The 22890-nt window shown below is 38.6% G+C and overlaps 3 protein-coding genes across 8 annotated transcripts in view; 1 reads left to right on the top strand and 2 right to left on the bottom strand.

Annotated features, from left to right (window-relative positions):
- The window catches only part of LOC144657596 (uncharacterized), an 83728-nt gene that overhangs the window by 8296 nt on the left and 52542 nt on the right, over window positions 1–22890 (bottom strand). The window lies entirely within an intron of this gene.
- Window positions 6442–21985, bottom strand: LOC144657595 (uncharacterized). 5 transcript variants are annotated; one of them, XM_078517946.1, is made up of 3 exons: window positions 21898–21982; window positions 8033–8134; window positions 6442–7951 (listed from the first exon to the last, which is right to left on the bottom strand). In XM_078517946.1, exons 2-3 carry the CDS (start codon window positions 8112–8114, stop codon window positions 6894–6896), a joined length of 1140 nt encoding a protein of 379 aa, XP_078374072.1. In that variant the 5' UTR covers window positions 8115–8134; window positions 21898–21982; the 3' UTR covers window positions 6442–6893. The 5 variants fall into 5 exon arrangements, with proteins under 5 accessions (XP_078374072.1, XP_078374074.1, XP_078374073.1 ...); XM_078517948.1 differs by having other exon boundaries at window positions 6442–7816; window positions 7943–8134; XM_078517947.1 differs by having other exon boundaries at window positions 6442–7819; window positions 7943–8134.
- LOC144657622 (uncharacterized) lies at window positions 10228–18139 on the top strand. 2 transcript variants are annotated; one of them, XM_078517979.1, is made up of 4 exons: window positions 10228–10358; window positions 13115–13369; window positions 14722–14794; window positions 17418–18139. In XM_078517979.1, the coding sequence occupies exons 1-4, from the start codon at window positions 10342–10344 to the stop codon at window positions 17475–17477; spliced, it is 405 nt and encodes a 134-aa protein (XP_078374105.1). In that variant the 5' UTR covers window positions 10228–10341; the 3' UTR covers window positions 17478–18139. The 2 variants fall into 2 exon arrangements, with proteins under 2 accessions (XP_078374105.1, XP_078374104.1); XM_078517978.1 differs by lacking the exon at window positions 14722–14794 and having other exon boundaries at window positions 17418–18136.

Raw genomic sequence — 22890 nt, forward strand, 5'->3', positions numbered from 1 at the left:
TCTAAATTCCTGTTCAAACTGGAAAAGGGCATGGGGAGGCACTGAGGGGAAATGTCACTGCGAATTCCCATTTATTTATTATTTATTTATTTTTAAGTTATTTATTTATTTATTTATTTTTAACAGTGTCCGTCCATCGTGAAACCAGCAGAAAAAATGAATTTCTGTTCTTTCAGCTCGAATGTTAGAAACTCGGCCTGTCCCACTCAAGCCCAATGCTGATATGCCTTTTTGAAAAATCTTTTGGACGTTGGTACAGCCTGGTTTACACTAGAAAATGTTTATTTTCGTAACGGAGTTTAATCCACAAATTTAAACAATTCTGATTTACGTTTCGTAAGTGCAACCCTCGAAAAAGAGTTGAAAAGGACTGCACGGCCCCCTTAACAATTGGCGCTTCGCTTTAAAGCAGACAACAAACGGCCTTGACTGAAGTGCATAGCAGCTTTGTTCCAAGAAAAATAAGGTGGAAAAATGGACTGCCAGAGACGGAGATTAGACGGACTGAGCTACCCAACGTTTGGTTACACTTCAGAAAATAAGTAGTTTTCTTACCTCACAACGCAACAAGGTTCACAACACCAGGCAAGAGCGTCCCAGTATCAATAAACAACACGAAAATTAACCCAGTCTTATATAGGATTGCTTGCATCATCAGAAATGTGCTTTCTACGTGGGCTGCGACAGATGGCTAATATCAACAAACCACAGTTTGCACGCAGCTACTATATCACTCTCTTATTAACCTGGAAGTCAATAAGTATCCAAAATCACGAATCTTGTAATATCTTTGAATGTATTTGCTTCAGCTTGAGATTATTTGTCACCAAATGTTAGTTAATTATTAGCCTGACTAGTGAACTTGAGGGACAAAACAATTTGTTACTAAGAAGAAGGGAAAAAACATATACGGTACTCGGATAGGGAGTCGTGGGAAAATTTCAGATCTTGAGTGTTTATCGCAGAAAGCAAATATTCACTGCAGTTCAAACAACGTAAACAAAATCCAGTTCCCTAATTATTTATAAACCATCTAACGCATTTTGGAAAGAGTCATGTCTATGTCAAACCTCTTTGACTTGAATTAGACACCAAAGGGGCAAATCTAAGTGTCCGTATGGCTGCGGTCCGTATTGTAGAGATAGACGGAGGTGGAAATTGAATGAACTCGGGTCTCTCGGTCAAAAAAAAAACAAGGAAAAAAAAAACAGAAAGCACATATCACTGAATGTTTAATTTGGCTTGAATTTATTATTGAATATCGGGATTGTTAGCCTGGTGAATAAATTCTGGTGAAAGAATTAAAGTATAAATGTTGTTGAGAAATGGACACAAAAATACGTTATGTTGGGCGAGTATCACAAGCAAATAAACACTTGAGTATTCACTTATATTAATTTCGAGTGTTGTTACGGCCGAGAACAAATATTAAGTCGTCCCAGTAAAAAAGGAAACCTAATAACACGTATTTTATTATTATTTTTTTTAATCATTTGAAATATACTCATTTGATTTTGTTTGTTTGCTTCTTTAATTAAGCACGGTCTGGTTGCGAATGTTTTTTAACAGGGAATACTTTATATTCACAGTGTCCAAACTAACGTCGATTAGAGTAAGAAGTAAACAACATGTTTTCATTCATATTTTGAATTCCATTTAATTAATATCAAGTTATAACTAAGTAAAACTTTTTAAATAGTCTGAATTTTTCGTATCGTCGCGACGCTTAAAAGTGAGTTCTAATTAAGTTTTGAAATCTCGAGTGTTTATCACAGCGGAGAACAAATATTCAAGTCACCCCAGTCAAAAAGGAACCGTTATAACACGTATTTTATTATGTTTTTAACCATTTAAATAATACTGATTTCAAGTTTGTTTGGTTTGTTTGTTGTGTTGCACAATTTTATTAAAGAACGATCTTTCTTGAGTGCTTTACGGTTAAAAAAATATCCTTTATGGCCAAACTAAAGTCGACTACTTTAGAGAAAGACGTAAACAGAACTTTTTTATTCGTGTTTTGAATTCCATTTAGTATTGAGTTATAACTGAGTAATTTTTTAAATAGGCTGAATTTTTCGTATCCTAGCGACACTGTACTGTCAATCCCAAACAAACTTGTAGTATCTTACTTAAATCCCCCACGAGCTTTATTTTGCTCACGCGCTCTAGACGAACTTAGCGAAAATAGAGTGTCTGTGAACAGGCAAGTATGATATAGGATTTGGCTGATATCATATAGTACATACCCGTAGTGGAAGTAAATACAAATAGATAAAATAAAGAAGCTACTCTAGCCTTCAATGTATTATAATATGAAGATGACAATATTGAAGTCTTCTAACTGATACAACATTTATTTAAATTAGCATAGTTTATTATATTATCTATATTAATTACCTACTAACTAGCCAGTTACAGTGTGTATGTGTATTTATTATATTGATAGTCTACTTTTTGACCAATTGAATATTTATTTATCTGTTTTTATATGTCTGGATTTATCAAAACCAGGTCAACGTAAATTTCACTGCTGTATGCCATTTTTCGCTGTAAACGCTCTTTTTCTCCCCAGAAACTATCTCCAAAGTAGACGATATAAAAACTAAAGGGAATGTCCGTCTCTTTTCCTCTCCTCCTCTCTCTTCTCTACCTTTTCGGCGCCGATGCTCTTTTTTTTTGTTTCTTAGCGGGTTTTCAGCTATATCGCACAGTAACGTACATGCCCAAGAACACTAAGGTCACTTTTCATTGGTTTTGATAACTCCAGACATATATTTTTTCATCTTCTCTTTTTTCATGTTGTATAATTGTGTGTAAACCTTGAATTTTTTAACTCTTTCTCCAAACCTCGATTAGGTTTGTAACTAGCAGCGGGAGCCAGCATTTATGTCGAGTTGTGTTGAGTTGATTTGCGTGGGGCACTCGATTTGATAGGTAAACAGAACTTGACGAGTAGTGTCGACCGCCGCCGCCGCCGCCGCCGCCGCGCTTGCAAGATGCAATCAACTAGCTTTAAATATAAAACCAGCTGTTGTCCTTCGAGTCGAAAGGAAAGCAAGTTTCTCGACAGAATGAGTGTTTTACTATCATCCGGATAAAACTTATGAACCGTTGGAGTAAATCGTGTTTTGTTTGTTATAATCACTTACGATATAAAATGGGTGAGATGACACTGACTGAGTGAGGAAAATAACAAAACACAGTCGCGTACGTCTTGTGGTCAAGTTCTTTATAAAGTGATCTTATTAGCTTCCCGGGGGGAGGGGGGGGGTACTCCCTATAATGGCCTTCACGGAGAGGCTCCGCCCGAAAGGGGTACCAGGCTTCTGCAGGAGCCCATCAACTGGAGCCTTCATCTCCCATACTAACCCTTGGAGTCAACCCTTTCCCGTATTAATTTATTTTTAGAACTAATCTCCCGGGGTCTCTCGCGGGAGATTTCGCACCTCTGTCAATCATTTGTTGCATTCCGCTGTGGCTACGCAAGCTGTGATATCTAAAACAATGGCGAAATAAGAACGGAAGACTGCAGAATGATGTTCCTTTTCGTCGTCTGAATTCAGTATTTCTTCAAAGGATGACATCAAGTAATGCTATGACTAAAAAAACTCGGATTTTGTACAGGTCTGTCAAAAAAGTAAGAGCATTCGAATCGAAAGGCGCCGAGACCGATCTCGCAACTGCGATACGATTTTTGAAAAGATGATGGGTAGGCGTAACAGATGGTCAATATTATTTGCCGTGTAATTCTTCTGATAAGAAAGCAGCTGATAAAAGCTTGATCGATTCTAATTCTAATCGTTGTTGCGAACAATAAATTTTACTGGGTTGTAAACATTCACACCAAACGAACGTAACAATGGTATAAATTTATAAACAAGGTACGCACTTTGGCCTGTACCAACACATTGCAAATCAAATTCTACAAGGCATTCAAAACTCTGAGTGACAATAATTCAGACAAGCGCTAGCTTGTGAACGCTTAGGGTTGACAGGTTTGGTCCTTCGTGGCGAAGGCACTAGACAAACATTAGAATCTAAACAGCCGTTCCGGCTAAACGACCCATTCGGCTTTAGAATTCTCCAGATACATGTAGTACAGGCATAGAGTTCTCTTTGGAAACATACAAAGCGAAAGAAATGTACGGGGATTGAAATAAGCGGATCACACGGTCTCTAACCGAAGAAGATGTAACATTCAGGCCGTTGGCCTGTACGCGTATAATTTTAAAATTGTAAGATGCGCAAAATCTCACCTCTGCAACAGCGACTCAACGATCTCTGCCATAATTCCAGTTGCTGGACTTTAGAAGAAACAAACACATATCATTTTCCTGAGGTTTTATTCGAAGCATGATGATCTTATATTGGCTGGATCTTGGAGCATACGGATAGTCAAAATTTGCATCGAAGTCATCACGTTTATAGTGTTTGACGCCGTATCAAAGAACACGCGTTCGCTACAGCTCGGCCATATTAAATTATTTCTGCTTTCGTTCGGGAATAGATCTTACAAATCCAGCGTCAAACCTCACAGTACTGTCTACGTCTAACACTGCATGTAATAAGTCCGTGCAAACCAGAAATCGGAAAGATTCAAACAAGCAAATGAAGCAAAAACACATTTCCGATCAACGCCATGACTAAACTGACTTCATTTTCAAGGACAAAAAAGTGGTTTATTAATTAACTTTTAACCGTTATTCATTCACGAGTAAACCAGGCTCTCTCGGCTGTAAAATCAGAAAAATAGATGAAATTATAAAGGAAAACGGACAGGGAATGTGCTTACGACATTGACCGCCATTTTTTTTTTTTACATCGTCGCCCTAGCTGCGCTGCATGTGGTCTGACCGCAGGAGCAATGTTTTCGCGGGAAATGTGTTTCTAAAAATAAAAATATACGGGAAAGGGTTGACTCAAGGGTACAGTACGTATGGAGGCTCCAGTTGATGGGCTCCTGGCTTCTGGTATACAAAGGGTAAGGATTTCACAAGTTAAGGCATATGAAAGGGTATGGAAATCTGTCATTAAGGTTTTTTAAAGGGCCTTTAATTAAAATATTTCGAACAGATGCAATTTATGTCAGTATTATTTCAACTTATTAAGCGCTATATGAAAATGACAAGAAAACGTCGTGTTCTAAGTCTATGCCATGTCTATGCTATGTCTTGTTTTGTTATTGAGGGAGATGCCGATCGACGAACGCAACCGAATTATTTACAATTGAGAACGCTATATTGAGGTTGGTTCTTCCTCGCATACGCGTCGACATTCGATGTCTTTGTTTCGCATGGTCAATAAGTTGGGTGGGCGGACGGGCGGTCGGTCGTACGCTTACGTGACAACCAAATTTTCTCGCATAGATTTGTAACCAAATTTTTTTACCCATGGTGCTTGGCGGGCCAGAGCTCCGCTATAAAGTCCGGTATTTTGCAAGCTTTTCAACCAAATTTAACATGTCGTCATGACTGAAAATTGAGAGCTTTTACTAAAAAACTCAATTCTGTAGTCTTCTGAGAGAAAAAAAATTAATGTGAAAAGGGTAGATCAGTTAGTTGCGTGACCTAGTTTATATAGATCGTGCGGGCACAAAAAATGTAAAAGTATTAAGTGACCAATGAGAAAGGCCCCACTGTTTACGGTTGCAGGTACGTCGACAGATCCTGCCAAACGGCGGAATTCGTAGCCTGCGTCGCAGACGTAATCTAGCCCCGGCTAGTAAGGGTTTAGCTTCGTCTGCGGCGCAGGCTACGGAATTCCGTCCTTCCTCATAAAAACGACAAATCGGCACAACAGTAATCAAGACTCAACCCAAACATACTAATTTAACACGTTTATGCAAATTGGCACTGGTCTCTGAGAATGCATCGATCCTAAAAGGGGGTTTTAAGTGTGTGCCACGAGATACTTGCATACAGAGCACTTATTGAGTAACAGATGAAAAATGGATCGTTTTCGAATGGTATACCTGCTTTGTAACGAGATTTAAGTGCAACTGTAAAAAGAGATCATTGTGATTTTGATACTTTAAAATTACAGTGCTAGGCGTTCTCGATCTAAAAAACAAATCTATATGGTGTTAAATTGCCAAGCTAAAATATAACATAGTTAACATATAGGGCGGAAATGGTTAGGAAGCCCGGCAAACATCAAAGGAGCAAACAAAGAGGCCAAGATTTATGTTGGAAGGTCCACGATCCTGCACATCTTTTGTTTTGCGCTCATACACTATGCATGAATTACGTAATCGCAATGCTTTTATTGGTTAGTTGCATGAACACACGTAACCACCTATTGTATTTTGTCAGGTTTTGTGCAGGGTCAACCCCCAAAATAGCGAACAACAAAATACAACAAAGAACTTTGTCGGGATTCCTAACCATTTCCCTCTAATAACTATGAATATAATATAAGTGCTTTAAAAGGACAAGACTCAAGTTATTCCAAACTCATGGTTTAATTGCCATTCTACCAGCTTCGGATAAATGCAACGTTATTAGAGAGACTTATAAAATAAAACAACTAGGACTGTGAGCTGATTCAGATGTATCGACTCAAAATTACGATACAACCTCGTCGAAACGATTCACTTCTCACTCAATCACAAGCACTATAAATACGTTTTAAGAAAAAGACGACACTTGTACGTTTTGAAAGCATGTTTTCACAGAACCAACTGTCGTCGTCAGTTACAGTGTAAGAGTGAATTTGAATATTTAAGTTAATATACAAGTTTTTAACAATAGATGTTACATGGAATAGCAACACAATATATATTTAACTTCTAACATTGATCAATCTTAGTAAAAGCAATATAAAAAAACCGAAAAACGCGGGGATTGCTTAAAATCGTGGCCTAGTTGTGAGGTCTCCACGCTATCCTCTACTTCTTAAGCGCCCACTTCTGAATGGTTGGGATCGGACTGGAATGCGGATTCCTTCTCTGCCTTCTTCTTCTGCATTCGAATGCGGTACACCAACACAGCGACAGCAATGATCATCAGCACCACCATGGCGCTTCCCAGAGTAGAAAACAGCACTAGGTGGCTGCTTCCCTGAGGGCGAACCACTTCCGAGATGGTACCAGCTTGTTGCTTATTCACGTCACCGCCCATGTTGGGAAATGCTCGCTCAACGATCTCCGCGTACTTCTTGTTCAGATGCTCGTGCACGAACTCTTTCATTGCATCCTCGAAACCTTGGCATCGATCCTCGCGTGAGCATAGCAAAAGGTGATGGCATATTTGATGGAGCTGGTCAAACCAGTGCGGCACCATTGCAGACTCGTTGTCGTGGTATGCAGACGGGTCAAACCAGAAGTAACCAGTGTGGTTGGCGGCTCGACGTATTGCGGACATCAAGGTGATATACTCGCTCCAGCTCAGCTCATGCGGACAGAACCCGGTGCTGATGGGCGAGAAGGCCTGGCCGGCTGCATTCACAGAGGCATCACAGTCGGTGACAAGCGTGTATATGGGACCATTGCGCACTTCTCCTTTCTTACCGTACGGGTGAACAGTAATATCGACGACCATATGGTCAGCTGTGAAGCCATCATGGGTAGTCACATTCCTGCCATCTGCTGCAGGGAATATGGCAACCACCTTGCACCAGCCAGGCTCCCTATTGGCTCCCGTCATTCCATAGATGGCATCACCCTCGGTAAGTTGTGACACACGAACGACACCTTTCGTCTGCTCTTCCACCTTCATGTCACCAGCTACACAGCCGTCAGCGGGAACGGTAATGGTAATTGGGCCAAGGTTAATTGTTATAGTTGGATCTTCTTCTTCTTCTTCTTCTTCTTCTTCTTCTTCTTCTTCTTCTTCTTCTTCTTCCTCCTCCTCCTCCTCCTCCTCCTCCTCCTCCTCCTCCTCTTCTTCTTCTTTTTCTTCTTCTTCTTCTTCTTCTTCTTCGCCACTGTCCTCGCCTTCGCCACTGTCTTCGCCTTCGCCACTGTCTTCGCCTTCGCCACTGTCCTCCATTTCGCCACTGTCTTCCCCTTCGCCACTGTCTTCGCCTTCGCCACTTTCGCCACTTTGAGCGTTTACATTTTTAGTGAATGCAAGGATACAGAAACCCAGTAAGAGATAAACCAACAAGCGGGCCATCTGTCTGCAGTCTGGTCAATCTATAGCAAAATGGCGTAACAACAATTAGCTGTCTGAGTGTTAAAAAGAGGGGTGTCCCAAATTCAGAAGTAAATAAAATAAAATAAATAAATAAATAAATACACAAATCATCATTGTTTCACGAGAGTTGCACGTAACAGTCTTTCGACTGACAAACCTGTGGCCCTCGAGATCCCGATCGAATTGGAATTTAGAAGTGTTGGTTTTTGCGGAGGGAGGAAAACCGGAGAACCCGGAGAAAAACACTCGGAGCAAGGAAGAGAACCAACGATAAACTCAACCCACATATGACGCCGGGTCCCGGAATCGAACCCGGGCCACAAGTGGTGGGAAGCGATGGCTCTCACCACTGCGCTATCCCTGCTTCCCACTGAATTAATGCTAAAGCATTAAGGTGGTTGGTAACGGTTTCCAGGACTTTGCTCGATCAATACTAATACTAATATTGGCACTCTTTATCAGCTGATATTACAATACTGTGTCAGAAACTGAAACACGAGCTCGGTTATACCTTTTTGCAAACAGATTGTGGTCAGCATGTAAAAATATAACTTGTAACTATGTTTAAAAATTCTACTGGATGAGTTTAGAACCATCCTAAATTTTCGGAAATGATCTTGATTCGTTGATATTTTGTATCATACCTTACTTATTCACTTCAGTTAACGTTACTGTAAATGCAAAACATTAATATTGTCATCTTTCAAGTGCAAACGTAAATTGTCGCCTTGTCGAGCTAGTACAATTCTTCCATTAATTTGGAGGTTTCCTATCGAGTAATCTATGTGTTGCTCAGAGCTACTTACAATAGAAGCCATGTAAAAAAATTACAGAGATGACATTCTCAGGCAAAAACAATAAGAGCTAACGTTTGACATTGTTTTTAATTGAGTGCCAATATATGGGGTTTTTGACAAAAACAAAACACTTAAAAATCTCTAGAGTAACACAAGTGGCTAAAACACTGAACGACGTAATATAACGTCATAAAGAAATGAGCTATGTAAATTTGTTTTTTGTGTTAGCTTGTTTGTTTTTTTTTTTTCGAAATCGAAAACACACTGAAACTCTAAACCCAAAAGACAAAATATACTGTATTTTGCTTAAGTAAGACTAAGAGGACTAGATAGCGACAAAGCAAGAAATAAATAACATAAATAGATATGATTTTTCAGTGGCATATCCACAGATTGCTTCTTTTTCCACTCTTTTCAGATCGAACTGGAATTTAGCAGTGTTGCTTTTCTGCAAGGAGGGAAACCATAGAACTCGGAGAGAAGCCCTCAAAGCAAGGATGTTCGGCTCTAATTTAGAAAATCAGTGCCGAAAATCAGACAATGCTGTTATGTCTGTTTTCAGATATTTTGGACAGTACTTAGTTATTAACTGGGCGTTTAGTCCAGTTCATAGATTCGGTAGCTCATTATACAATTTATACCTCATTCTCCCTGTTGTTTCGTTAATGAGGTTTTGTTTTTTGCGTATAATTTGAAGGAAAAGGAGAGACGTCATGTTATGTTGTGTAGAATTAGGAGGAACGCTAGGAATGAGTTGGATGACAGGGGAGGAAGCAGGTGAATGCGAAGTTTTCGGGACGAAAAGATTGAAAAAGTTGTTCAAAAAACGCCATTTTGAATAATAGCGGACATATTTGACCGGTGGAGACGAGAGGAATCGTGGACTCTGGGGACGAGAATGGCGAGTCGCAGCCTCCACCGCGGTCAAACGACAGAAATATGCAAAAAATAAGAAAAGTACTGCAAAGATAAGGTTTTAATTTTCACAGTTAAAAGTTCGATACACAACCGGTATCCTAAGGGTTTACTAAGTTTTTTGGAGCTTTACTAAAAAAGTTGTACGTGTTTGAAAATAGCGATGTGCGGACTTGTCCGCGCCATTTGTCAAAGCACTTTGGTTCGGATGCGAAACATTTAAAAAGTAAAAACACTCGTTTACCTGAGGTAATGCGATTATGCTTTCACTCGGCAGTTATTGTTATCTATCCTTGCTCGTAATAACACTTCAATTTGAACAAAAAACGGTGAAATGGAAAGAAAACCTGCCTGAGACGTTTGACCGCGGTGAAGTCGCAGCCTGAATGTGCGTTTGGAATCCAAATGAACCGAAAAGGAATTTTGTAAGGATGACAGGAAGAATTTCTTGTGAGAGGAGGTTGAATTAGGCTGTGCACTGAAGGCAGACGGTGATGAGAGACGAGTTCAGGTATGACATGTGTTTATAATAGAATGTAGTTTGCGCGTTCCTATGTTTATTGCCAGCTTTCGCTTTGATTTTGGACCGGCGATCCGATTAAAACAACTTGAACTGTTTAGTGAAGTAAGAATACTCAAAGCAATGGTCGTCGGGTTATTGTTTTTGGTTCTTTAAGAGCATTTTATCGGCATTGCATTATGTATATTTTTGGAAGAAATGCGTGGTTTACGTTTTTGGCTGTGTTTGCTAGATCTGGTTTTGTTTGGCCAGAAAATTACTGAAATAAGCTTAACATAATCTTTTACCCTTTGTTCGCTTTTTGGAGGCAAAGTTATTTTGGCTACTGTGTGCAACATTGAAGGTGATATAAAGATAAAGAGGGTTAATTGTTACTGATATCCGTTTGCTTCAAATCTGTTTATAAGCTCGGGAAACTTGCTACAAAACGGAAATAATTTTTGAAACTGCATGAAGCTGATATTGCATGGCTAAAAATAGTTGCCTAAGTTCATGATGGTGCATGCTCCCATTATAGTCGCTACATATAGATCTGCTACGAAATGGAATGAAGTTGTTTAAAAACCGATAGCCTATTGAATATTGGTCATACACCAATACAAGCAATTTGTTCTTTAAAAAGAAAAGAACCTGGCGGTTTGCTGCTGTGGGAGAGTTTTAGGGCCAGTGTTTACATGATTCATGAATGACTCATTCCGGAACAAGTTAATCCCATCCCGATATATTTCACTCTATCTGTTTACATGATACCAAGACAAAAGTCAAGTCATTCCCGAATGAGTTCATTCCGGTTTTTAAATGAATTTGATTCCGAGATGAAACCCCATCTTGTGAAACCACATACAGAGGTCACAGTTTGAACTCAGCGCAAAAAGATGTAAATTATAGCGTTTACTGTTTAGCCCGAAGAAGCAGCCCTATGGTCAAATAATTTGCTTGTTAAAATTGCAGATATAGCCATCACGAGCATTAAAAATAACATGTTTGCGCAAAACATGCACCATCTTGTTTTGATCTTGAGTGAAAACTACGCACGTGAAAACGACTTTGATTGAGCTGGTCGATTATGTCATGTGGAATGTATGCAGTCAACGAACCTCATTGTGAACTTGTTCTGAAATATAAGTCATTCTGGAACTGTATGTAAACAGGCCCTCATGTGCAAGCAGCAAGGCGTGTGAGGCATGGCAGCGAGGTATATGAGGCAAAAATCCCTTCTCCGAATGAAAAGGTTAATCGGAGTGCTATATAATTTTAAGCTAACTGATCTGCTTTTTGGCTGGCTTACTAGAATGGATCGCACACCTTGCTGCCTCGCACTTTTGTGACGACCTGTTGTATGACCCCTTATAATAGACTGTCTTTACTAACCCGGTGGAAGTCGTCATTCAAAATATGGGTATCACAGAACTGTAAATTGTAGATCACTACAGCAAGGTTTTTTGGTGTTGTGTTCATGTGTATACATAGTACTCGTGTGTGGAAAAATTCACTGCATTTAGTGGGTTTCTTGTGTTGTTTTGTTTGTATGCACTGTGACTGGCCAGTGATTTTTTTCCCCTCCCCTCCCCTCAGGCATTAGCAGGCCATTCACTTGTTATGCAAGTGAAAGAAAGTAAAATCCCAGGTACCTGGGAGAAAAGTGAGTGGGGGGACTCCCCTGCCTCTTATGTTCTCCCACCATGGAACTCCTTTGTAAAATACTTATACCAGTCAAGTATAAAGGTGGATGACGATGCAGGACTGTCATTAAGTTTTTATGCAGCCAAACATTGAAGTTATCACCCGTAGCATTTCATTCTGAATGCAACTTGTAAAGTAACACCAATCAAAATGTTTACCTGTAACATTGAGTGAGCTCATGATCAGCCATAACAGGTATTATGGGTTACAGCCCTTAATGACAGCCCTGGATAAGGGATGATAGCATTGTTGGTAGCTGTGAAATGAATTCTTTATCTTACCTTCTCAATTGTGGTGCTTTCAAGATATTTACTATACTTATATATAATCGTTTGTTTTTTTAAAGGTGTTATTTGGACTTGTGAAAATTTAAAAAGAATATTGACAGGTGACTGTGTTTGAGATTGTTTGAGTCCTTCTTGGGTTGCTGTATGTTCATCCCACGTGGGATGCTGCCTAAAGGATTCTAAAATGACCTGGGTGGGGTGTCACCTAGGATCCTGCTAATTACTCCAGGTGGGATCCCACTCGAGATAACCTGCTGCTAATTCCACATGGAATTTTAGCTGTGCATTGATCCCAGGGGGGGATCCCGCCTGGGATCCTAACTAGTTCTAGGCAGGATCTCAGCTGGAATCCCATCTAATTCTAGGTCTCTACGCATATTATCTGAAGTGGTAATTCCACATGATCAGGCAAAAAAGATATATTAATTAGCTGTCTTAGATAACAACAGAATCAATACACTGTAGTGTTGTCATTTGAGTTTGATATATTCAATGTAGTCATCTCATTCATCATAAATACATTGTAATTCCATTCATGTGGCCACCAATGAGCCACAAGTGACAATATTAAAGCTAGGTGTTCTTTAAACAAGAAAATGACTGGTACTGAGCATTTGCTCAGGTCAACTTGAAGGGGCTTTATAATTATTATAGGTAGGTGATTGTATTAATGGGGTGGTGGCAATGGACTTGGCCCATTATTATTGTTTTTTGATTAATATGTAAAATTACTGAAAAGTTTTTTCAATAACTCAATTTTGTTTTTGTTTATTTAAGGAGTTATAATAGTTTCAACAACTGGTGGGAACAAAGTTGTGCAAGGAACACTGCTGCTATCATCTGCATACCTAAATCTGGAAAGGCTGTATTAGCTCACATGAAGGGAGAAAAAGGTTGCTTTTTATGTGAAGATAAAGGCGATGGGGTTGGCAATGGCTTACAGAGATTTTGGCTTTACAGCACAGGCATGTTGCTCCACATGATACCCATGGAAAAGTTGTTATCCGGAACGTTATTTAAAATGGAGAACAGGTAAGTGTTACTAGCAGTTATTGTATGCTGTTACTAACCAGTTAATTATTTTCACTACAAGTTTTTTAACTTTTTCATGTATCCAACACTTATTAATTAACATGCCTTCAAGTGCTGAATCGATTTTTTTTATTGAGGTCAATGGGATAAATGGTGCTTCTGTGTCTTTGCTATTTAAATAATTTGACCTTGTGGTGTGTTAACTACAATTGTCAAGGTCATTAAAAATTTTAATTATTGAATATCAAGTTAATAAATCATTAAAATGATTTATAAACTTGATATTCAAGCTTCAGAATACAGAAATTAGCCTCTCTACTAGTATTGAAAGGTGTCTTAGTTATAATTACTTGCTTCACTACAGTATGCAAATGACAGCTATCACAATTCTTGTGAGTGAGCAGATAACATCAAAACAGCTAATAATGATTAATAAATCCATTTATATGGCAGATTTTCCATATGTATTATGTTCAAATAAGCCGATGAAGTGTTGGACAATTTCTACAGATTGACGGCAGTACTTTATGGTTAGATATGAATTGGTTGATGCTTTGGCATACACTTTTCATGTCAGTGCACCTGCATAGCTCATAAGTGCACAGCTAATAGTATTTCTGAAATGATTCGATTTAGCAACCGGGGGGCTTATTTACTTTTGGCACCTCATGGAAGGGTGCTTATTGAGACAGGGCACTTACCGGCTTATAAAATTTTTTGAGAAAAAACCAAACGTTCAAAACAGAACTTAAATATATATTGAAATAACTAACAATAACAGAAACTGTCAGTAACAAATTGTTGAAAGTTCAGTTACTTTTAAAAGAATTGTTTATTTTAGCAGTAAATATATACATGTTCGGTACGGTGAATGTTCGTGAGTTTATCTATTCGACATTGATGACATTTTCGTCCCCAGAGGCCGCAATCCTTTTGGGAATGAGAATGCATCGATGACTTCAATAGGGGTGGTTATCCACAATAGGGGGGTTATTAGAATAGAGGCTCATAACAATGGGGCACTTATTAGAATAGAGGCTCTTATTGAAATAGGGGCGCTTATTGACAAAAACACATTCGAAGGGGGGCGCTTATTCGGAAGGGGGCGCTTGTTGGAAGGAGGGCGCTAAATCGAATCATTATGGTAACCAATATTGTTTGGCTTTTTCACTGCCACTGGAAGTGTGGAACTAAACTAATACACCAAAATGTTGCATAGAGAAAGTGCTTTACTCACTCTATTATTTAGCAGTATATCAGCAAGAACTGTTGCCTTTTTGCCCGGTCACATGTGCCGAATTTAATTGCAAGGCTGTTTTATGTTATAATTTATTTCTCAGTTGTGTTTACAGAAAATGTCAATACTTCCTCCACAGAAGGGATTGGGAATTCCTGGTGATGGGAGGGGTCTCCAAGGCCAAAACGGTAAGGAAAGGTATGAAGCTAAATTGGATTTCCGGAGGGTTCCCTCAGGTTGGGGGTGGGGTCTTAGTAAAAATTCCTTCTGTGAGGGAGTTATGGATCATTTTTCTTCAGTTAAGCAAAATATTATTTTCTGATAAAAAAAAATAGAGCGTCAGATGTCAATATTTCTAACTGCTGGAAACAATATGATGATCAACTTGAAGCAAAAAGCGATAACGATTGTTTGAATTCTTTGTTAGACCATGTGTAGGGGTGGGTAAGGTGGGGTGTAAACTCCGTTGAAGGGTAGGTGCTGAGGTAATTGGCCCTTTGAGAACTAAAGATGCACACAGTGTCCCTTTCCCATTCCCCAAAGATCACTTGGTTTCCTGTTGTCTCTGGTGGGGTAATAGAAGGGATTTTTTGTCTAAATCATGAATTATCAACAACAAACATCGGGGATGATGTGGTCCAACTTCTACAACAATAAAATAAAGAATTTTTGATTTTGTATCTTTTTTTCTCACTTAATGATTAATAATAATGTTACAAAAAATTCCTTTAATATAGAAAAGTGGAAAACAGACGTAATAGTAAAAAACGTTCGGTTTTTATTTGTACATATTATAGCCTTTTAACCTCCGTCTTAGCGAACATTACGTTGAGTAAAATTTGTATAAGTAATTGTGGGTACTTGCAGTGATTCTATAAAGTTAGCCTTTTAAAATAGTAAGCTATAAGGATTAAGCTCGAGATGGGATTTAAAGTTGGAACCTGGTCTTACCAATGCAGTACTGTATGATGCTTTTAGATACCACTGAACCAACATTGATAATTTTGCATGCCTTGATAATTTTGATAACGGTAGAGCATCAGAGTAATATCGAAAAGTTTCAGGTACATGTATGAAGCTGATGTCAAGTGCGATTTTTGTTGTAGGTTTGTTTGGAATCTTATGTTAAGCCGCTTCAGACTTGAAATTGATAAAGCTTTTTGGTAGTGATTGCTGGCTGAGAAGGCTATACGCTAACGGAGTTTCTCATTCCTAAAATCTGCAATTTGAATTAAGTTATGCACAAAGCTGTGGTATAAAAAGACAGTAAACGCCAAGAAAAATACATTTTTCACCGTGTTTTCCAGCATGATAAATAGATCAAGTTATGTTGATTTGGACTCGAAGTTATTGATATTTTTGTTACTATGGGGGCCACCCATGGAGGGGAGGGGGGCAGCTCATTGTGTTGTTTCGAACAAAATTTTTCTTGTTGTGTGTGGAAGCATTTCATCTGTTCGCTAAAATCTGCTTTTGTTCACGTGTTGCCAAATATGTTTTCCTCTTGTTTGTATATCCCCAAAGGCTATTTCGATTAAAGGCAAACGTCAGTTTACCATTTTTAACCAAGCCAAAGTCGCAAAGTGCCCAGTCGTCGCGACTGACAAATACAGCATTTCCTCCGCGAAAATAAAAAAAATGCTTGAACTGAAAGACGTTTGAATTCTTCCATGATATGTTCGAACAACAATGCCCAGGATAAACCTTCTACTCATACTAACTTCATGCAAAAAAGTCGATATCTCGAAGAGATCTTTGATTTATTTCAAATTTTAACTTCCCTTAAGGTAAACAACCAACTGGCAAAGTTTGGTTGGAAATCTATGAGCAGTTCTATTTCAAGGGAATTACCTTAAGGTCTCTATTCAGAGTTCTTGCAATACATAGTTCCGTTGTGAAGGCCTTACTTACAATTTTAGTCGCATTTTGTGGAAGTGCCGGGAGTAGACGAATGGTGACACCAAAACATTTCCATACAGATAGCGCGTCCAATTTTTTAATAAGCGCCACACTCGCGATCCAATAAGCGCTGCATTTGAGGCGCAAAAAAATATAATAAACAGCGCCGCGCTTATTCGAATAAATACCGTAACCTGATGATAGTACTAGTGGCTACGTGCATATCAATCAGGATGTGAAAGGTATGGGAAGCTTTGTGGTAAATTGACAATTTCTTGGGAACTTAATATTAGATGCACCAGTGTATGCAACAGTATCAACGCATACCGAAAAATAAGGGTTATAAGTGCTCCTGCTTATAATCGTGTCTAGTTATAAGCTCATCTACATGGAAACAAAAAAACATCCGGATATAAGCCCCCCTCCCCCCCCCTATGGTAGATGACAGTACTGAATAGGGCTAAATGTTGCTTTACAGTACACACTCTTTTATCGGACACATATATGGACAGGTGCTTTGTTGCGCATTTTATTTGATGTTTGATTTTTGTGTTGGTCCCCTTTTTTATTCTATTTTACTGTACCTTTTATTGGGATTACACGCCTCCCATGCCTCACTGCCTCGCCTCGCATACCCCGCTGCCTCACACATTTGGAATACTCTAACTCAGTTATCCTTCAACAACACCATTCCTTTCCTTAACTCTAGGTCTCTATATCTCCAACATAATTCTCAGACACTTAACTATTGTTAACAAAATCAATTTGCTATCCAGTCCTTGATAACTAAAGTATTAAATGTCAGCCGGTTTCATCTTAAAGAAATTTACTAGCCTCCTACAAATTCAACTTATCTTCTTATCTTCGTTCTAAAACTTAAAAGGATCTTTCTCTCATTTTATTCAATTGCAGAGCAAGAAAATACATGGTTCACAACAAGTCAAGTACACAAGAATTAAAGGCAACAACTAACGAAATGGATCCACAAGAAAGAACCATCTCACAATTATCAAGAAGGATTATAGTTCAAACAAAACCCATGATTCCATGACCCATGATTCTGACTCAACTTTATCAGCTGATCTGACGTTTCACCTCTACAGAGTAATGCATCACACTCGCGAAGCAACTAAAATATAAAACAAAGTCAACAAAAAGCCAAAGAACAAACTGCCGTGCAGTTATTAATACTTCACATTTGTAGAGGAATTACACTTCTTGCTTCAGTCCATTTGCCTTCTGCTTTAAAATAAAAATGTTCTTAATCGACACGCGAACTATACGCAATCGCGTACTTCTGTTTCAGGGATAAAAGTCTTCAGTTTGTAAATTCTGCAACTCACTTGAAGTTAACTAGAGCCATGTGATTTGTCTAACAACGTCACGGCCCAAACGTCACTCGACTTACATAATGAAATACACTTTTTATTTATTTAAAATGAAAAATCTCAATAAACTGTACTCACAGCTGGTGATTACAATGAAAAGCAATGATTGTACTCTGTATATAATATATTACTTATATATTGCTATTTCCATAATATTTCACACTCTAGCCATTAACTGTGCCTGACAACAATCCATGATAATAATCCATCTTCCCCATAAATTTTTTACAAACCTAAAAAAAAGCGTCTCTCTCCCAGCAAGTCACACAGCCGCACGTTTTGTCCCTCGTCTAAACCAGCCAACGATTACCTACATAAAGCTCGCAACCACACTCACCATCAATCAAACCAAAAGTAACTTTTCCATTTCTTCTGTATGACTTGCACAACCGTCTTTACTCCTTTGAAACAACTCCTTATATTAATCGAATATACAGAATAACCACGGCCAAAAAAGCTACCATTTTCACGTTGTACCGACATACATGTATATATTTAACAATTATTCTCCTCAGGCTCAGTGATTATTGTTGAATAATCCCCGAGACGAGTATAATTTTCAGAGGTGAATATCAAAAACTGCAAGATAATTAACAATAGAAAACAAGAAAACAACAGACACAAGTGCTCGCATACATAGTGTAAACCAGTGAAGAAATTATTCTACATGACACGAGCGTGGGACAAAGAAAAAATCTGAGTCCCCGACGGGAATCGAACCCATGGCCTCCTAGATACCGGTTGGGCGCTCTAACCAACTGAGCTACGTGACACTCGCTGTGAGCTAGATTTCGACATTGCTGATCCTAGCAGTATGCAGGACGCGTGTCACTTATCAACCTAGTAAATGGCCTAGCTCACAGCGAGTCTCGCGTAGCTCAGTTGGTTAGAGCGCCCAACCGGTATCTGGGAGGCCATGGGTTCGATTCCCGTCGGGGACTCAGATTTTTTCTTTGTCCCACGCTCGTGTCATGTAGAATAATTTCTTCACTATTTATCACCGAGCTTAAAATCTACCATCTTTATTATGTACTATTAATAGTGTAAACCAGTTTAATTCATCGATTGAAATCATAATTTACACTCAAGTTTTAGCAATAAAACGGAACAAAACAAACACTGTACGAAAAAGATGGATATCTAGTACCTTTGTTAAATCGATGGTGACTTCTGAGTAATTGTGTGAACCCCCCCTCTCGAAATTACTAGCTCCAGTGAGAAGAGAACTAAATAATGTTTTGCCAGTCGATCTGACTGAGTACATGGCCGCTGCGATCTCCAAAACCACCATGTTTACGATGAATTCAAAGCCTTGAAAACCATCTCTTGAGAATATGTTCGGTCCAAAAGCCTTGGTAGTTAATTTGCAAAATTCCCAATGTTTCAAATATCCAGGACTTTGAAAGATTTCTTTTAAATGAGAGAAATTTTCATTCAGCAAATGCCGCCATGTTCACTAGTCTGGATGGCAATGGTGGCATGGCTTAGTAGCCAAACCTTCAGATGCAATATTCACCGCCTAGCGTGGTGAATATTGCGACATAGTTCGAGCTTCTCGACCAATCAGAATTGAATTTACCTCCGGAAATTATACTAAAGACCTGTATAATACACTAAGAACTTCACGACGTCATGAATAACTTGACAAAGCGTCGATGAAAATGACTTAGAAAATTTAAAACCCTTTTTCAAACTTTCTCTAACCGCACCTTACCGGCAACCGAAACGTCCTTTCTATACAAAAATATACGAAATGACCTCCGTCCAAAAAGAATCGCCTTTTCAGACTGAAGGTAACTAATAGCATCAAAATTTCGCCACAGGACGAACACGAAAGCATTTAGAAAAATCACAATTACACCTTTACAATTATCTTTCGAAGTGTCTCAAACCGATACACTGAAAGGCCAATTCATTTCAACACAAACAATGTGATATCTCTAATGTAGACGTCATTTCCTGCCCAGTTTTAAGCTTCTTTAAGCTTCTTGTTTTTACTATAGTTTGCGTTGCACTAAGAAATGCATCTTCTTGGCAAATTTTGTTCCACAAATTTACCCAAATGTTGAAAATCATTCGCACAGCTCGTCAACAATGTGCTTCGGTTTCCAGCAAGCCAAAACACTTCCCTGTAAGTCATTAACTAAAATGTCATTTTAGTCATTGACTACAATGTTTGTTCTGTTCCACCGCTTAAAACGAGATAGAAAATGCGTCGCGAGCCTTGCTCAGAGATAGGACGGACTTTTGTTGGAAAGGCTGGAATAAGTAGAGCTATTGAATTGCTTGTTACCGATTTCATGTACTAACGAAGTGATTTTTTTACCTCACATAAAATATTATTTGCAATAACCAAGGCTTACAACGCCTGCTCTGAGACCCGTTATCACTGATTAGCACAAAACAAACCTAGTCTTATACAGGATAGCCTGCGTCAGAAAACACAGGGTTTTACGACGTGGACTGTAACACAAGACTAATATAAGAAATTGAATGTCAAACGCGTCCCACTTGCACCGCATGCAGCTCTTATATCACTTTAACTGTATTTACTTATTCATGCAAAGTCGTGAATTAAACTTGAAATGACCGTGGATGTTTCTGTTTCGGTTTGGGTTTACTAGTCATTTGGTTAGCCTGATTAGTGAACGTTCACGATGGAGCGTCAATATGTGGGTAACACTTGACTTGATCATCTAATCGGGTTGCCGAAAGGAAAAACAAGAACAAAACACTTAATTAAAGAGCAAAGCCGAAGTTTAAACTCTTGATCTTTACTGATAGACGCACAAGTGGTTATAGCCACTAAAAAAAAGAACCGAAATAGACTAGATTTGATTTAATTTGTGTTTGCTTTTTGTTTGTTTTTCTTCGTTATCGAAAATGCATTTATACTCGATACTCTAACGAGAGTATAAGGGTTAAGTGCTTCTTACGTTTGACGCGAAAAGGAAACTGACGTGCAACATATCGCTTGAGTAAACTGAAAGCACTTGATTAGAAAAAAATCATGTGACGAAATCAAGAAATGACGAAGCATTGTGATATTGTGGTTGAACACGGACACCTATGTCTGTCCACGAGACAAGTTACTCGGCAACTTTTTTGCCAACTTTTCATATTTTGAGAAACTTTTTTCCTTCGATCAACTACCTTTAAACGGAGATGAGCACATTTGGAAACATTTTCCATATAAAAAGCAGTACTTTGGTCTTTTTGGAGCAACTTTTGAGCAACGTTTTTAACAAAAAGTAACTTTTGGATTTTCGGAGCAACTTTTGAGCAACTCAAGATAAATGACGGGCAACCTATGGACAGTCCTATTCCCTCCAATGTGGCCTGGGTTCGATTGTGGGACCCAAAGAAATAAGTGAGTTGAATGTTTTGTTCGTTCTTGCTCCGTTGGGTTTCCTCCGGGTTCTCTGTTTTTTTCCCTCCACAAAAAAAAAAAAAAAAAAAAATCCTAAATTCCTATTTAAACTGGGATAGTGGATGGAGAGTCACTCTGTAGAAAGGTTACTGCGAATTCCCATTTATTTATCATTTATTTATTTTCAAATAAAAACAGTATCCATCCATCGGAAAACGAGCACAAAAATGAATTTCCGTTCTTTTGTGTAATAAATGTTTTTTTCCTGGTAATTTTCCTGACGTTCAGCTCGAATGTTAAAAAACCCGGCCAGCCCAACACAAACCCGATGCTGAAATATGCCTTTTTCCAAAAATTTTTTGAATTGGTATAGTTTAAGTAACCTTAGGAAATGATCTTATTTTCTTGACGGCGTTTATCCACAAACGTAAACATTCTAATTTACATTTCGATAGTGCCACCCTGGAAAAATAGTTGAAAAGGTTCGCACGGCCCCCTAATAAAGCAGCCTTTTGGCTTTGAAGCAGCCAACAAACTGTTTTGACTGAAATGAGTGGTTTGTTTCACAGAAAACGAAGTGGAAAACGTACTGCATGCCTTGCTCAGAAACAGAGATAAGACCGACAAAACTAACCTGTTACTACTTTTGTTACAATTCAGGAAATATGTGGTTTACTTACCTCACAATGCAACAGGGTTGACAACACCAGGCAAGAGCGTCTCAGTATAAATAAATAACATGAAAATTAACCCAGTCTTATATAGGATTGATTGCGTCATCAGAATTGAGCTTTCTACGTGGGCTCCGACAGATGGCTAATATCAGCAAAACCACAGTTTGCACGCAGCTACTATATCACTCTAACTTATTAACCCTGAAGTCAATAAGCATCCAAAATCACGTACGAAACTTGAAATATCTCTGAATGTATTTGCTTTAGCGTGAGATAATTGATTTGTTGCCAATTATTAGTTAATTGTTAGCATTTCCAGTGAACTCGAGAGAAAAAATAATCTGTTATTAAGGTAGAGAGGCAAAACAAATGCGGCACTGTAAAAGAGAGGCGTGGGAAACCGCAAGCAAATAACAACTTATCATAAGTATTACGACTTTCTCGAAAATTTCAAATCTTAAGTGCTTTTTGCACAATAGCAGATATTCACTACAGTTCAAACAAAGTAAATAAAATCCAGTTATTATTTTTTCGTAAACCATCTTAAGGCATTTGGACACAAAATAAAGGGGCCGAAAGCTATGTGTCTGCATTATAGTGGCAGAGGGAGGTAGAGATTGTATGAACCCTGGTTTTTCGGGCAATGAGAAAAAAAAAATGTAACACTGAATGTTTAATTTGGCCTGAGGTTATTAGTTAATAACGGGATGATTAGCCTGGCAAGTAATCACAAACTGAAGGGAAAAATTATACGTAGATGTTGTTAAGGAATGGGCGCAAAAATATGTTATATTGAGAGACGTGAACGTGTTTCGCAAGCAAATAAGCACTTGAGTATGCACTTAAATTACTTCTAATTACGTTTTGAAATCTCGAGTGTTTGTCACACGAGCGGAGAACAAATATTAAAAATCGCCCCAGTCAAAAAAGGAAGCCCTATAACACGTATATGA

This window comes from Oculina patagonica, chromosome 6, assembly GCF_052425735.1.
Source record: "Oculina patagonica isolate OP01 chromosome 6, crgOcupat, whole genome shotgun sequence".
Lineage (NCBI taxonomy): Eukaryota > Metazoa > Cnidaria > Anthozoa > Scleractinia > Oculinidae > Oculina > Oculina patagonica.

Coding starts and splice junctions, on each gene's coding strand:
- LOC144657595 (XM_078517945.1), bottom strand. CDS start 8,114: ATGGCCCGCTTGTTGGTTTATCTCTTACTGGGTTTCTGTATCCTTGCA.
- LOC144657622 (XM_078517978.1), top strand. Junction 13,370..17,417: donor TTATTTAAAATGGAGAACAG/GTAAGTGTTACT, acceptor ATTCAATTGCAG/AGCAAGAAAATACATGGTTC.